Consider the following 16,724-nt stretch of genomic DNA (forward strand, 5'->3'; position numbering starts at 1 on the left):
ACAAATATGTAATTAGTAATTGTGATTGACAAGTCAAATAGGGCGAATTCAGAAATGTCGCAATGTGATTGTCGTCGTGTATAAGAACGAAATTGAACTCACTGTATATTTTATGAAAGAAGAACAGTATTGTAAAGAACTTTTTTTTATTATTTTAGGATAAAAAAAATCTAGAATATATGGAGAGATGGGGCGTTTGAAGACAGGTAGCCTATCCCTTCTTCTCTACATCTACCACTGCGTAACTTATATAACTCGTAATACGCGAAGAGCAGCACATACTGCAACATAGGCAACAAAAAGGCACTGTAAAATCGTAACCGTTTCTATTACTAAAAAACACAGACCTACAGTAGATCATTACTTTTATTTTCTTCCTTCAATGTATATAGGCCTATTTATAATAATACGTCACAAAAACGATAAAAAGTCAATTTAAACTTATAATTTATTGTGCGTAGAACAAATACATTATTTATAAGTAAACTTATTAAAAACAATAACAACGGTATACAAGAAACATGACATTGTCCGTATGTGATTGGTTCAAAATTTAAATTGTTTTTTTCAGTAGCATCGAAAAACGTTTTTTTTCCTTCTCGTTTACAAATGTACTTTTGTATCCAAATAATTGCATTTGTGGAGCGTTTGATTTTAAGTGGGTCCTATGCGCTTTCCATAGCCATTCTTCGTTCGATTTCCCCGCGATTCCTTCCTCTCGACCATGCAATAGCTCCTACTATACCGAGTATAAGAAGAATGCCAGACAATAATCCTAAAATTGCAAATATGTCTAGTGGATTTGTTGAATCACTTTCGCTGACAAGAAGAGTCCGTGTACGTAAAACCAACAAGGCGCTTCCAGTACGCTCCAATTTACAATCATAAGTGCCGGCATCTTCCAATTCAACATCCACTATTGTTAGATTGTAATACATGTCTAACTGTGTAATAGAAAACCTTTCCGAAGCTGTTTCATCGTCTACTATAATATCTCCATTATTTGACAAACGTTCATCATCATAATACCATGCTATGGTGTCACTTGGCTGAGCGTTTGGCGCTCTGCACTCAAATGTTATACTCTTACCGGTAAATGCTTTCACTGTCTTGTCGACGTTTTCAGTTTCTGGTTCGATGGTGTTGGATAGTACATTGTAGCAAAACAATAAACACACACACATAATATCAAACATATGGAAATGCATCTTGCTTGGTTTGAAGATAAAATGTTCTCTAGACTTGATTTGTGTAATCAAAGAAACAGTAGGCTACCTGACTGAGTGTTTTTAGACTTTGAACAGGATGAATGACAGTGTGGTATTTCAAACAAAGCAATACGTTGTTTAATGTTTCCTTATGGAAACAACACTCCCCGACGATTTAACCTAAAATAACTTTGATATTTAAGTTCCTTGTTAAATCTTATCCGGTATCTAACAAAGTGACTTATATATTATTTAACTATTGTTTTATCACAGTGATATTTCTTTATGTATTCTTTGGACTGGGTTACATTTTCAGTAACGTAGTACTGCTTTTAAAATGATCCAGTTACAGCTTTAAACATAATTGAGGTAAAAAATAATTAAAACATATATATCATATATACAGGAAAATAAAAGGATACGTGATTTGAACAATATTATATACAGAAAAGTTAACATTTTGTTTTGTAAAAAGATTTCCAGAGCTTTTGATAAATTATTATTGGCCTACATAAAAAACAACAAGCAAAATCAAATCGTGAGTTAAGATTTTTCCTTACACCACCAATGTTGATCACGCCATGGCTAAGTAGCATAGTCTCTAATAAATTGTTGTAGTAATCAACTGAGTACAATACGAAAGAAATAATTTATTCATGGTTATTTTAACTACTGTATACATAATATATATCGCTAACTGGAATTAATACCTGTAAGCGTTCGCTTTATTACATTCCATGTCACTGTCTAACCCCCGCATCATTCGCACATTGGGTACTTGTATTTTGCGCGTTGAATCTGCCAAGCTAGCTTTTGTAGGTTCATCATCAGTTGTCTTCTCGCCATTTTTTCTACCACTTTTCCTTCCATTCTTCCATGCTATTGATCCAACAATTCCAACTATTAAAGCGATTCCACATAGAAGACCAAACACAGATAGTGCGTCATAATGTTTGCTTCCTTTTGGCGATTCTTCATCTTCTCGTCCACTGGATTTTCCTGTTATCCTTTCTTCTTCTTTTGGTGCTTCTGATGGTTTAGCAGGATGTTGATGTGTTTGTTCTAAAACGGGTGGTTCATGGTGCTGTTTATTGTCTGCAAAAAGCACTCTTGTCGCAATAGTTTCATAACTTGCCATGCTGAACTTTGACCTACAAATGTACGTTCCCACATCTTCTGATTGAATGTTTTTTATCTGTAGATGGAAATTGTTATCTACACTCACAGAATATCGAGATCTCTTGTTAACATTTAAAGTTTGCAGAAATTTTCCTTGTGTCAGCACTTCGTTGTCACTTACGAAAACCCATTGTATTAGTGTACTGTGGACAATTGCAGGATTTACACTACAGTGCAACACGACAGTGTCTCCGAATGTTTTCACAATCGTCTCTTGAACTCGTTCGTATAACGGTTGCTTCGTTGTCAATGCTGCAGCATTGCAATTGTAAATTCCAGAATATAATACAAAAATACATAAGTAAAGTAAAGACATCTTTAATGTAAGACGACAAACGTTGTGTGTAGTCAAGTTAAGAGTATTTTTTAATATATGATTTTTCTTTCATCTCCTTTTATCGATATAAATATTAAAACATACTTCATATCGAAACCCTGGGGTGACGTCATGTTTTGTGTCATTACACTAGTTTATTGTTTGACCAATACGGCTATTTAGGAAGTGACTGGTTTCAGGACCATTATTGAGACAGTTAACTACTTTCCATCAAAGTATTGTTCTAATAAAAAACCTTGTTAAAATGACTCAACCGGATGAGGGTTTTAAGAATTGGTACTTTCTTAACTTAAAGATGTATTGTTCCCCTGAAAAAATAATTCTTAAAAACATTTTTGTTGAATATTCCATTTTAATGTAACATAATAGTTATCCACTTTGAACAAAAATTGGATCTAAAAAAATGTATTTACCTGAAAAAATGTAATTTAAAGCAAAAAATGGTCAAATTTTCTGCCAGCCAATGGATTTTTGGTTGAATTTAACCATTTATTTTGTCATTTTATAAGTGAAAACATTAATTTGTTTTGAAGTGATTAACTTTATTTAAACTATAAAATAACATATTCAAAGTCTGATTTAATTAATCTTCATTTTTTATGTTTTTGGGGGACAATACATCTTTAAACAAAAGTTTCGATTTTAAGTATAACAAATGCCACCAATATAATAGTGTGTGTTTAATTAAGGAATAGGTAATAGGAGATGGAACGAGAGTGGGAGATGAGGGTTTGTAGGTTTCTTCGTTGTACACATTTTCCTATTGTATGGGATATTAACATGACCACAATTGTACTGGAAATGTTTATATATAATTTGAACACTATGCGCCATATTAAATCCAATTTATCGGCCACAATTGTGTTTTATCTTCCCCACTTTTCCCCAAGTATGTTTGTTTGTAGGCCTATACATATATACTGTATGGGGTATCAACAATTGTACTGGGTCGAGGGTGCTGGATCATGCAGTATGGTATCAAAATGACTATGGTAGAGTTGAGAGAGTTCGGAGTGGGTAAGGTTCTCTGAAGGCGGGTATTTTCTCTAGAGATTTTATATAGGCCTAGGCCTAATAATAATCAATATTCAGTGAATATTTGTACAATGTAAATGATTCAGATTCATTTATAAATAAAAACCAAATTGCATTACTAATAGCGATAAATACCCTGTAAATAATAGTGGATTTCGATTACAGTACTTCTGTTGTTGATGCAAAAGCCTACTCACTAATTCCTCAATTAACTTCGTATCATAAATTCAAGTGTTTTAATATGGAATCACAATAATGTAGGCTATGTTATTAAACTTCTAAATGACGATCATTCTGTCTTCCTTCTGACCTTTTTGTTAATCCTTAAATCGTCTAGATTGGTTTAGGTCACATGGTTACATGACAGCCCAAAACCTCGAAAATTGGGACGTTACACCAGAACTCTCAAATTAAGAATTAATACATACATTTGTGCTGCTCAGAAATCACATAATTAAGTATTGTCATGTTGTTTGTTCATTGTTTTATGAATCGAATAGAAAAAGAGCTTTTGAACTTGTACACAAGTGTGTATTAAGTCGGTAGGCCTAGCAAATGCCTCGATATATCCCTAAAGGACGATCTAGTCCGCCGTATATTATCGGACATAGCCTAGCAAGCCAGGCTTAACCACTCACACTATTCACACATGCTTTATATTCTAATCATAATTTCTTTCAAACAAAATATGACATAACTTGGATTCGATATGTAATTGACAAGCGTCATGTTTCAAAATTGATTATAAGAACAATAGGGAGTAAACAAATCTATCGGAATAACCTCATTCTTCTTTGGGTCAACTATATAGATATGACGATATCTTTTGGTTAGCAATGTTGTCTGAATAATAATATTACATCATACATTTAAAATTAGAAGGAAACCACTAATGATGTTTGATCATCGAATTATAATAGTAAATAAAAGTAAATACTAATACCGCCCTCTTTTTTAGAAAAGCGACGATTTGCGTGGTCCCGCTTCCTTCTTGTTGTTGCAATGTAGTCATTGTCAAAAATAACACTACGTACCAATTTGTTGTGGTCATTATTCATGTCAGCCTTGTATCTGCAAGGTTAATATGCGTATAATGACTTACATACATCATGTACTTTCTACAAGTTCAGTAATCATGCAAGTTCATCAACGAACTCTAAATATTGTTTTCATTGTATTGTATAAGAAATTATTTAACTAATTAATAAAACAAAAGAATATATGTAGAAAATATGTTTAAGAACTAACAGGTTTTGGAAATATATTGATAGATGATATGTATAAAAATAAAAAAAAAATGATGATAAATAATGATACTGGATAGAGAAATGATTACAACAAAATCATGTATGTAAACATAATATGATAACAAAAATACAATTTTAGAAAAACTATGTATACATTACTATATTTATATAATTTTGATTTTGATAAGAAATGAAAAAGAAGAAATGCTGAATAGTATGTTCCTATTTCTGAAGAACGTATCGGATTAAGAAAAGTAAATGTATGCCCTAAGGTGGAGAAAAAAAGAAAACATTATTGTGAAATAACGGAAAGCAAGTAAAGTTGTTTTTTTGTATAACAAATAATATTTAATTATATACACAATCATTTTTCAAAATATGTAAAAATTGTGTATAACAATTTATATAATATTTTAAAAATCATATTATAATTACCAGTATGACGTAAGCAACAACACCTTGAAATACTGTAGTCTAATGGTACCAATTCAATCAAGGTAAACGTATTGTTCATCTGCAATACACGTTGACCTTCCAAAATGCACCTTCTCGACTTACTAACCTTCTCAATATTAATATAGGAAAGGATTATTAATTTTAATAACTTATTGATGTACATTTCAATATCTATTTTTATATTAAAAAATAGTATAAAAGACCTGTTACAAGTTTACTGAGCCATTTTAAAATTCCAATACTTAAATTTTATACTTGCTGTCTTCTGTGACTTCAATAGGACTTTTATTCAACATGAATGCTTCTCGTTTAAGTTTGTGTATGTATTTATTTTTTATACACATTACTGTATTTGCTGCTCACATACACAGTAATGAACATATTGAGGAAGGCAATGTGTACATCGATACACAAAGATCACATTTGAAATACAATCTACAAGCAGTTTCTCTAACTACAACTAGTCAACCTGAAGTAATGGCAACGGTTCCAGACACATATATCCAGGATTCTCTTTTGAGACGTCGAAACACGATGTCTCCACTTAATGCTGCTGAACCAACAGAATTCATCTCATCATCAAAGCACCTTTTCGATGCGTTTTCTATTGTTGGACTTTTGAGTGGAATTTTACTTTTAATTGGTATCGTGATTGCGATATATTTGCAGAATCGTAATGATATTGATATTGATCTAAGTGACACACGAGACGTCGAACAAGGCAGCGTCACAAGTGACGTCGAACACGGCAGCATCATCACGGAAGATGATCCCGATGAACTGGAGACAACAAGTGGTAGTAATCGGACCTCGAATATATATGCTGTTCCTCGAGTGTACCGGAAATCTGTGATTGATGTTAAGACAGGAAAAATTGTATCAAGCTTGATAGTTGATGATTCTGAAGATTTTGGTTATGTTATGCCTACATGGAAACGTCATTCTATGCTGCACCAGGATACCTATTACTAATAATTGGTAAATGTAGTATCTAGGCATAATAGTATTACCGGTATTTTGTCTCTATTTGGTCGTAGGGGCGTAGCAGATGAGATACAATGTATAGGTACTCATCATGGTATGATACACAGGCATAAGCCATATCGTCCAGTGGTGCCTCTACGGGCTGGCGGGGTTTTACTTGATGGCCGTCGTTGGTTCTCCTGAACTGACGTCCTGTAGTTGATTTTGTTTTTCGTACCAACTGGGTGTCCAACCACCCTCCACACCGAGTTCTGGTATTTTGTATCAATAGTTAAATACATGCAGCTGATAATAAAACATTTAGACATAAGCCGTTAAAAAAACCCAATGATGGGTATATGATTATGCATAGTTACTTCTAGAAGATACTTTATTATGAAATACACTGGCTATACCGCCACATTGATTCTTTCTTACCAAATCTATTGAAAGTTCATTTTTGTTAATGTATACACAAAATACTTAGTAGTAGTTAACTGGGAAATGTTTTTATAATATTTGGACATATACGAATCATTTCAAGTTATGGCAGACATAGTTAATATTAGCTATAAATAATGTATTGGTTTATTTAAAATCTAACGTAAGATAATAATATTAAATAAAAATGATTAGTTTAATTAAGTGACACCTACTGTTTAACAAAAATTTAAAAAAATAAATAAGAAAAAAAATGTTTAGAATGATGGAAAAGAAACATTTTAATTGCGCTGAGCCTATTATAATACCATTTTAGAAGTTAATGATTAGAGTAATCCGGTTTGGTTTTCTATCCTACTTATTACATCCACCACCGCCACCTATTCTGATGAATACACGTATACATTATACTGCATAATTACCATTAATGTATTAAGAATACTTTTCACTAAAAATGAAACATTTTGATTGTAATATTTCATAATAAAGCATTGATACAAGTTATTAGTTTAAAAATACTGTGTTCTTTAGACCATTGTTTTATATTACACAACGTTTGTACCTTATTGATGTCAACCAGATCGATACAAATGTATATATATATATTACCAACGACGACGATGGTGCATCAAGAACTTGCGTCTTTAAAGTATATGCATAGATTTATGTACAACCCTTTCAAATAAATAATAATATGTAAATAATAATATTCCACGTAATCAATATATCTTAATAGTATAGATATAAAGCGGAGAATGAAAGATAAGCATAAATGGAGCAATTAAATAAATTCATCTGGCTCCGAATAATTATAATAAAGTGGAAAATTATTAATTAATAAATCACAAAGGGTTGACAGTATGTCAACGAAACGTCACTAAGGTATTGTGCCTTATTTTCGTTTTGTTTCGAAAAAGTAATAATTTCCACTTTAGAAATGGAGCATGTGAAGTTAGGAAGTTTGAATTAAAACAAAATTGAATTACAAAAAAAAATGGCAAGTTATATCTACCTGTCTTGCTATGACGTAAACGACGAAACCTTGGGATAGACTAAATGATACCAATCGAGATGTGTATTGTTCAGCTGCAACAAACATTGGCCTTCACAATATTGTACATCCCAATTGGCCTTCACAATTAATATAGGAAAGAATTCATAATTTTAATAACTTTGAATGTTTGCTTGATCTATTTTTATTTTTAAAATTATTATAAAAGACATTGGTACTATTTACTTGGGTCATTTTGTAATCTAACTTACCTGAGTTTTATAATCTGGCGATTTCAGTAGGACTTTTGTTCAACATGAATGCTTCTCGTTTGAATTTGTGTATGTATTTACTATTTATACACATTACTGTGTTTGCTGCTACAACATACGGTGATAAACATATTGAGGAACGCAGGGTATTTATCGATATACACAGATCACAATTGAAGCAATTGCTACAGACAATTCCTCAAACTACTAGTAATACTGGGATTCAAACTGAACCAATGGCAACGATTTTAGATATAAGCAGCCAGGACCCTGATTTCCAAGGATCAACCGAGAAGAACACCGTATCACCAATTAGAGCTGAACCAACAGAAGAATCTGTTAAATCGTCTAAACACTATTTCGATACGTTTTCAATTATTGGACTTTTGAGTGGAATTTTACTTTTAGTTGGTATCGTGATTGCGATATATTGGCAGAGTCGTAGTATTGATTACAGTGAAATTGACATCGAAAATAACAGCCGGATCATGGAAATTAATACCGATGAACTGGAGGCAAGTGGTAGTAACAGGGATTCGAATATCTATGCTGTTCCTCGACTTTACCGAAAATCTGTGATTGATGTTACTACAGGACAAATTGTTTCAAGCTTAATAGTAGATGATTCTGAAGATTTTGGAGATACATGGGATTGTCGGGCAATGCTTCGTCGTGACACTTAAGGTGTATCATGATCCATCTCATGCTTTATCTTTGGTATTTAAGCCAAGTGAAACTTATTCTTCATCTGTGAATACCGTATACAACCTCTGTCGAATATACGTTGTTGTTGAACTATAACATATCACAAACGAACTGACGTGTTGTCGGATAGGAATATAACATTGTACAGTATCGAGTTATTGGTGCAACGTTACATATCCTTTGTTAACACATTCTATATCCACATAGCTGTGAAATACATTAATATCAGACATTTTCATTTTAGAAAATTTGGAGAATAATGTTTATAAATAGTCAATTATTTAAATTTTAACTTGACCGATTGTTTATATTAATATAACAACCATGCAAGCTGTTTATATACATGTTAATGTTTGCAACACATGTTCGTACATTTCATACACATTGTTAAATTATATACATTGACTTCTAGAGTTTATAACCATAATAGTCCATTCTGTTTTAGTCCATTTTGAATTAGTTTTAGAGTAACCTGTGTTCTGTAATTCAAACTTGTTAAGATCGATTCAATTATTTTACATTTTTTGGAATACTAATACGTTGTTACTTCCCTTTAGATACTATAAAGTCACGATTATTATAGACATAATGAACAAGCTTCATACTCAACTGTTACGTTAATTAAAAAGAAATACACATTATTGCTATACTAAATAATAACTTCTACTCTCATGAAAATTTCACAAGTTTCAAGGGCTTATTCTTAACAAGTATCTTTACATAATTTAACCACAACCAAGTTCTAAGGAAATTGTATTTATTTTCTAAAATATTGTTTTGAATATTTCTTTTTAATGCTTTAAGTGTAGATATAATGTTCCTCTTATGCTTCTGCTAACAATGTGTGCTCTGTGCTTTTGTTATTATTTTTTGAATGGAATTGTTTAAAAAAATAGATACAACAAATTGTCCCTTGGAGGAAGCTGGCTTGTTAAGTTAATCTTTATGTGTTCTATTTTTTTTCAAATTGTAAAAACTTCAGGTTGAGGTTATTAATTAAAGAAATTAAAATCAGCCGAAGAGCATTACAAACTTTTCTTTTATCGTAATTGTTATATTAGGCCTACAACATTGATGCTAGAGCGTTTTATATTTCACTGACCGGTATTGCCGTCAAACAGATAACATGGAAACAAAAAATAATTTCCTGGACGTCCTCACTTAACATACTACGCCAACATACAGACGACGCTTAGTCTGTATTTATTGATTGTTTTAACAATAAACTAGTTTCAATACATTAAATATAATTATGCATAGGAAGGCAAAATGCGGCTTTGTTTTATCAGATCCTAGAAATCCTTAACCTTAAGACATTGTTGGCGAGGTATAGTGGCATATTGCCAATCCTAATTGTTAACACTTCCCTTAATATTACTCTTTTGCAAAAACAAGTTCGTTATTTAGAAAACTATTTTATTAGAACTTCAGTGAACATTTATAATATACTTGATTGGTGTAATAATACCCTGAAAATTAAGTAGCAAAGTTGGTGGAAAATGCAGAATATTAAATTCCTTATTTTCGGATGGAAATAAAATTTAGCTTATATGCTGCCGCTTGTCCCCGCGGTATGTATAGGAACTCATTGCGTCCCTGATATCGACGTACCTCGCAGTTATTTGCACATGTTTCGACGTGTAAAGAAATAAGATAAGTTATTTTCAAACTTTTTTATAGACTTGGTAAGCCACCCGTCATGCCAACATTAACTTACATTTTGCCTCAATATCTGTTAGGTATTAATTCATATTTCTGAAAACGTGACTATGACATTCTGTTTCCTCTGTCTGATTTAAACTTTACTTATCTATACTTTGTGTGCACTTTAAGGAAGAAATGCGTTTTGCTATCAGCACTACACAAAGTTAAGATCGCAAAATGTATGACGTCGTGAGCTAAATATATTGAAATCAGGGGTTGACTCATGACCCTTCCAATTAGTACTGTTTTGGCTTGAACATTCGCCACACGCGTCTACACACGGAGCAGTCGCTAAAACTGATGGAGTCGGATATACGTTTTGTACGGATTATACTTATACTTATCTTTATTCTTTTAAAAGTACTGTCTCTAGACGCGATTGTACTACGGAAAGGTCCTGACGATAAAACTGTGTATGAAGGTGTTACGGTAACTTTCGAATGTATTGTTGCTTCGAAGGGGGCTAGTCAATTATTATGGGTTTTCAATGGAACGCGTTTTATAAGTGTTGACAACAATGTATTTAGCTACAAAACAGGATTTGAAAAAAGATGTAATATTATTAGTGATGTTGCAGGTCAGTATAAACTACAAATAACAAATGTTTCTAAATCTGATGAAGGATTTTTTGAATGTTATTTTTCAAGAGAAATGTCAACTGCGGCGGGCAATTTTGGAAAATCGGGTAGAGCCAAACTGACAGTTTTAGAGGTTGGAACGAACACTCCGATATGTAATTTACACAACTTAGACCCACCATTAAATCCGTACCAGAGAGTATTATTTAACTGTTCAAGTGCCAGTAAAAATTTGGTAGTAAAATGGCAAAATGGAACAAAAGACTTAACCGGATTTCAGTATGGTTGGCACGTAACGGAGATCATGTTAACACCTTTTGATAACGGGCGTATTTTTACCTGTACCGAGGTTAATCCGGTGACGCTAGATGTGCATAACTGCTCTATAAAACCAATGAATATTTATCCTACTGCTGAAATATCACCCAGGCTACCAGAAATAACGGTGAACAATGACATTACGTTTGTTTGTAATGCATCAGGTTTGCCAAATATTGTAAAGTATAATTGGATACACGATGGATACGTTATAAACCAGGAAAACTTCTATCCTATGAAATATGATTTGATTGGAGATGGGCGGACTTTAAAGGTTCGTGGTGTTGGTATTACTGATAATCAGTCGACTATTGTATGCCAGGCTTACATTAGTTCTGGTCTGTATGCAGTTTCCAGTACAACAATGATAGTAAGGGATCTATATACGAATATTTACCTTTATACTAATGCCCCATCAACGACACAACTAACGAGGACAACCATTACAACATCATCATCAGCAACAGATAAGATAATTATAGAAGAGGATGGCTATAAACCGATTAAGGCCTTCGGATTTAGTTTACTCGCGGTTATTGCGTCCGTTATTACAATCTGTATTTTAATACTTATAGCTGGTACGTTGTTAATGTTTGCATGTAATCAAAAACCTGCATCTCTTGACCTACCTGATATAACAACTCGAAGAGGTCGTAGCTCTGGGAGATTGATTCCATCGGTAAGTGGAGGAATATCACACTGCAATGTTGTATATGCCGAGCTTTTCAACGATATTGATTTTAAAAGTTTGTTGACAACCAACGAATGTAATCCGTCTTTAAACGAGGATGATATACTTGATCCGCTTATCGATGGGAATGACCATTCGTTTATGTTTGAATCTCATCATTACGAGGCGTCAGGCTTAGTTGCACCTCCTTTGCCCCCTAAACCAACGCGGTTAATAGCGCCGGATCTGTACTCAGAGATTCCTGATGGAATTTACCAGACACAACCTAGTCCACCACCATGTGATGATGATCTGCTGTACTGTGGTACTGAGTTATCTGTCCGTTCTAGTAGTGAAGCGACTGACAACCTACTACCCGAACCAGATGAGATTTATTACCAAATCCCCGACAGAACATCATTCGTCATAACTCCAGAGGTATCAGACAATTGTTACTCAAAGAAACCACAGAGATGGTCTCGTAATCCTTCTCCGTGTGGTTGTGAAGAGCATTCAAGAAGCACATGCCCTTCCTATGCTCGAGTAAAAAAGAACAATAAGAACTATCGATCTGGTGGATTGGGAAATCTTGAAAGACGCCTCCTGATACCGGTAAAGTGTGATGACCTAACGTCGGCTGAGCTTTATGATGTTGAAACTGAACTATCTCTAAACGAACCATATCCAGGCCAATTCTTCGGTTCAATACCTGAAGACAATGTTCAAAATATCAATCATACCATGCTACCACGAAGGGCATCTGTTACGTGTCGGTCGCGGCTAAGACGTACTAAAAGTTGCCCTAAGAATAATCCATACGAGGAATATACAAATAACATTATATTCCCAGGCTCTTTTATTTCAAATTTACGTGTAGCTGAAAGCGCGCCAGATATTGTTGGCCTAGAAGCACAAGCATGTTGTGAAAAAGGCCACCATGGTTACGAAACAGTTCCAGATAAAGCGTTGGATAATTCATACAAAGCTAAATCTGATGATATACTCAGTAAAGGGTCATCGGATATCAGTTGTGTGGATTCCAGCGATTATATGAACATGGAGTGTAGCGATATCAGCGATTATATCTGACAATATCATTATATTAATTTCCTGTAAAGCTATTTTAAGTGTACGTCAAGCTCTCAGTTGTAAACAAACAAGCTAAGATATGCCTTGGCCAATATACACTACGGTAAGCGGAAAAGCGCGTAGCCTTTTCTGCGTAGCAAATGTATCTACTCTGAGCGTGTTTCCGCTCAACCACCCGGCTCTGCGTTGTATGTAAATGGTCATAAGAAATATGCTTACCGCTTACCGTTTTTTAACTCTTACCGTTGTAAGTAATGTAATTTGACATTTATACTGTACGATCAGTTCAAGAGATTGATATACATTCTTATAAGGATGTGACTTATTGTCTTTCACTTATCATTTTGTTCTGCTTTACATAATACTCTGCGAGAGACGCCTGTACGTCTCATAAATCTATCTCTTAAAGTCCATCAACTTCCATTGACGTCAAGCTTCTTTATTAATCAATTCCATAAACATTTAGATCGTAGATAGATAATGTTTTTGGAAGGTGGGTTTTTGGAGGTGATGGTTTAAAGTTGGATTATACTTAAAAGCAAAATTAGAATACAAGAGTTCCATTTGTATATATTTTGTGTCATGTAACATCTATAAAAAGAAACCTGAGGTAATCAAAATAAAACGTCAAATACGATATTTTAAATACGATCTGTTTCACTTCAGTTTAGAAAGAAATGTAATACGATTTTTGTACATAATTTCAAATAGGTTTAATTAAATTATATTATAATGTGACTAGTTAATGCAGTTATTTATGTGTGTTTTTATTGTACAATCTATTACTACTGTCCTTTTGCTTGTTTGATGTTACGTGGTTGGAAATGGGAGAAAATACTGAATAAGAAATTAACAAGGATACACTTAAATGGTATAATACAGTCTTTAAATACAATACAGTGCATTCTTCTTAATAAACATATACACATTTTCACATGTGTGTAAGTCTAGACAATGTTAATTTGCTACTAAAAATCTGATGTTTTGTATTAGATTAGTAACAGGTTGACCCAGTAAAAACTGTTCACCTGTTGCTCTATTGGCGTCATCCTCAAGCTCAGTCGTATTTTTGTTGTAAATATAAAATACAAAATATACTTATTTTACAAGCTCACAATATTATCGGTAATTTTACTTATGTAATATATAAACAAAAATAACTTAAAATACATTTTAACAGTTATTGTTGCCTACTTTACAATTTGATAGTCGGATTCATCTTTTGGGTGCAATACCGTATATTCTAATTCCATTCTAAATTGCAAAGTTTATATTTACGGCAACCCGTGTCTTGGTTTATTCTACACACAATTGCTTAGGAACGATTTAAAACATACAAAAACAATACGTGTTGTAATATTTTAAAATATTGTTCAACAACAAAAAAATAATACTGATTAAGCTTAACTCATAGCGGATATTGTGGTTACTTGTGATGCCCATTTCTGTACAGTAATTTCCAGGGATATTTCAACAGCAATTGCCTAAAAGACAGATGTTTTTTATCATATTTTAATAGTTACCTCTCAGCAATTGATGAAGTGAGATGAATCAGACGAAAGTAAAACAATATAAAATAACGCCTGTTGTTGTACAGCTATAGTTTTATTCGTTAAAACATAAAATACGTAAATGACTTTTAACTTTTAATAATTAAACTTCAACGTTAATCTTTAGTTAGTTAAACATATATTAATATAATATCAGAGAACGTTTCGATTTTGTTCTTTCTATTAATTATACAATTCTGCCTGAGTTATGCCTACCACTGTTTACCTACTAAATATGTTAAAATAAATCGTAATGTTATAAAACATTGTAAAAAAGACACAGGACCTACAGGACATATTAAAACCGATATAACTCTCTCTGAATTTAGGTTGTCCTTGTACATAAATACGGTTTTGTATATTGCGGATTATCTACTTTTTCAGACTATCATACTTGGCGTTCTACAGTGTAATGGAAACGCTAACAATTACTGTTTCCTTATCACAATTATAAACTTCATGGGGATTGAGTTATGATTTGTAGTAAGTTCTATAAACGTTGTGTCAAAGGTCACAATATGCGAGGAATATGCAAAGTAACTTATCGTTGACGTTCAACATATTATGAACGGACGTTGTAGTATTTCATTTTGGATGAAAGGAAATAACAGGTTTGATATTTTCTATACAATGTTCGTTATATTCCATAATTATACAAACGAAAATCTAAATTTGTTCGGCTTCGGATCATCATGAAACAGTATTTTATCAGAGCATGTAGCTCACATCCATCATGTTGAATCTTACAAAATCTGATTAACAAATATTACTTACTCTACTTTTGATCGAAATAAGTGTATGTGTGTGCAAAAAAAAGGTCACACTAACACAATTTTAGACCCGCATATTGTTTGTGCGTAATAATTATAATAAAACGTGACTTATATGAAAATATTGACATCTTTCTGATGAAAACGTGACTTATATGCAAAGCCTCAATGCGCTTAAACATAATAAATAAAAAGGGAAAAAATAAGACGACATAAAAAAGTAAATAAATGTTAGTTTTTAGGTCAACCTTGAAATAAGCAATTGAAGTAGAGATTTGTAAACCGTTCCAAAGGACGAAAGAGGCCCAAGTAAATGAATGAAAAACCATAATACATTATAACAAAGTATATCATGTATTATTTTTGCATCAAGTGTATGTATTTTTTTAGTTTTTAAAGTTTAGTGGTTAATAGTTGGACAGCTTTTAATACTTGTTCACCCAAACACAACACAAGACATCTATTCACACTACATTATTTATTATGTGTGTTTATTCCAGCGCCATATAGACCAAGTCATTTTTTCGAAAGAGAAACATTATCTTATGATATTGTTAGCCTAGTTAAAGGATAACAACAACACGTCATAATTTGAAGTAGTGTACCCTATTATGCCTCACTAATTGAATTCAGCAAATATATATAATTAAATCATTATGTAGTGACGTCATTTGGATAGGTTTAATTTCGTTTAGTCAAATTTTGTTTCGTTTAGTTAAATACTGACACAACACGGGATATTATATTAGATAATATTTCTAAATTACAGAAAACTTGCGGAATTTGATAGGTTTAATCATAATATTGACAACTTCTGATAGAAAACAATTAGATTGCTTCAATGTAAGATATTTTTAGAAAGTATTCTAACTAAGTAGGTATATTATAATTAGGAAGTTCATCTCTCTAATAATAAATGCCCATATCCACAGTTAATTATTGTATGTAACATTATCATTGTTGCCACTTGTACTTATTTCAATATAATACTTCGATTACTACGCACCGTAGTACCAACAATAAAGTAAATGTTTCCTTTTTAGAGGGCATAAACGAAACTTTAAAATTAATTTGACTTGATGACGTGGTAATAATGTGTAAATTTAAAGATAGTTAACATGTATAAACTACAGATTGTCCGACTTGTGCTGCAGAAACTAAATAGACATCGATTCGACAAACTAAACCAGTAACTAAACCGGTTCGTATAA

General features: G+C 32.6%; 2 protein-coding genes across 2 annotated transcripts in view; one reads left to right on the top strand and one right to left on the bottom strand.

Annotated features, from left to right (window-relative positions):
- Positions 1–467: 467 nt before the first annotated feature.
- LOC144853629 (uncharacterized) overlaps positions 468–16,724 on the bottom strand; it is an 85,036-nt gene continuing 68,779 nt past the window's right edge. The window contains exon 2 of the mRNA XM_078711363.1: positions 468–1,212. Coding sequence (XP_078567489.1) covers positions 666–1,208 — 543 coding nt within the window. The 5' untranslated portion in view covers positions 1,209–1,212 and the 3' untranslated portion in view covers positions 468–665. The remainder of the gene's footprint in view (positions 1,213–16,724) is intronic.
- LOC144854246 (uncharacterized) lies at positions 10,389–14,212 on the top strand. The gene has a single exon (XM_078712175.1). The coding sequence runs from the start codon at positions 10,839–10,841 to the stop codon at positions 13,191–13,193; it is 2,355 nt and encodes a 784-aa protein (XP_078568301.1). The 5' UTR covers positions 10,389–10,838; the 3' UTR covers positions 13,194–14,212.

Source organism: Antedon bifida, chromosome 10 (genome assembly GCF_963402885.1).
Source record: "Antedon bifida chromosome 10, ecAntBifi1.1, whole genome shotgun sequence".
Classification (NCBI taxonomy): Eukaryota; Metazoa; Echinodermata; class Crinoidea; order Comatulida; family Antedonidae; genus Antedon; species Antedon bifida.

What these genes read in the sequence shown, in the direction of transcription:
- LOC144854246 (XM_078712175.1), top strand. Translation starts at nt 10,839, where the DNA reads ATGGAGTCGGATATACGTTTTGTACGGATTATACTTATACTTATCTTT.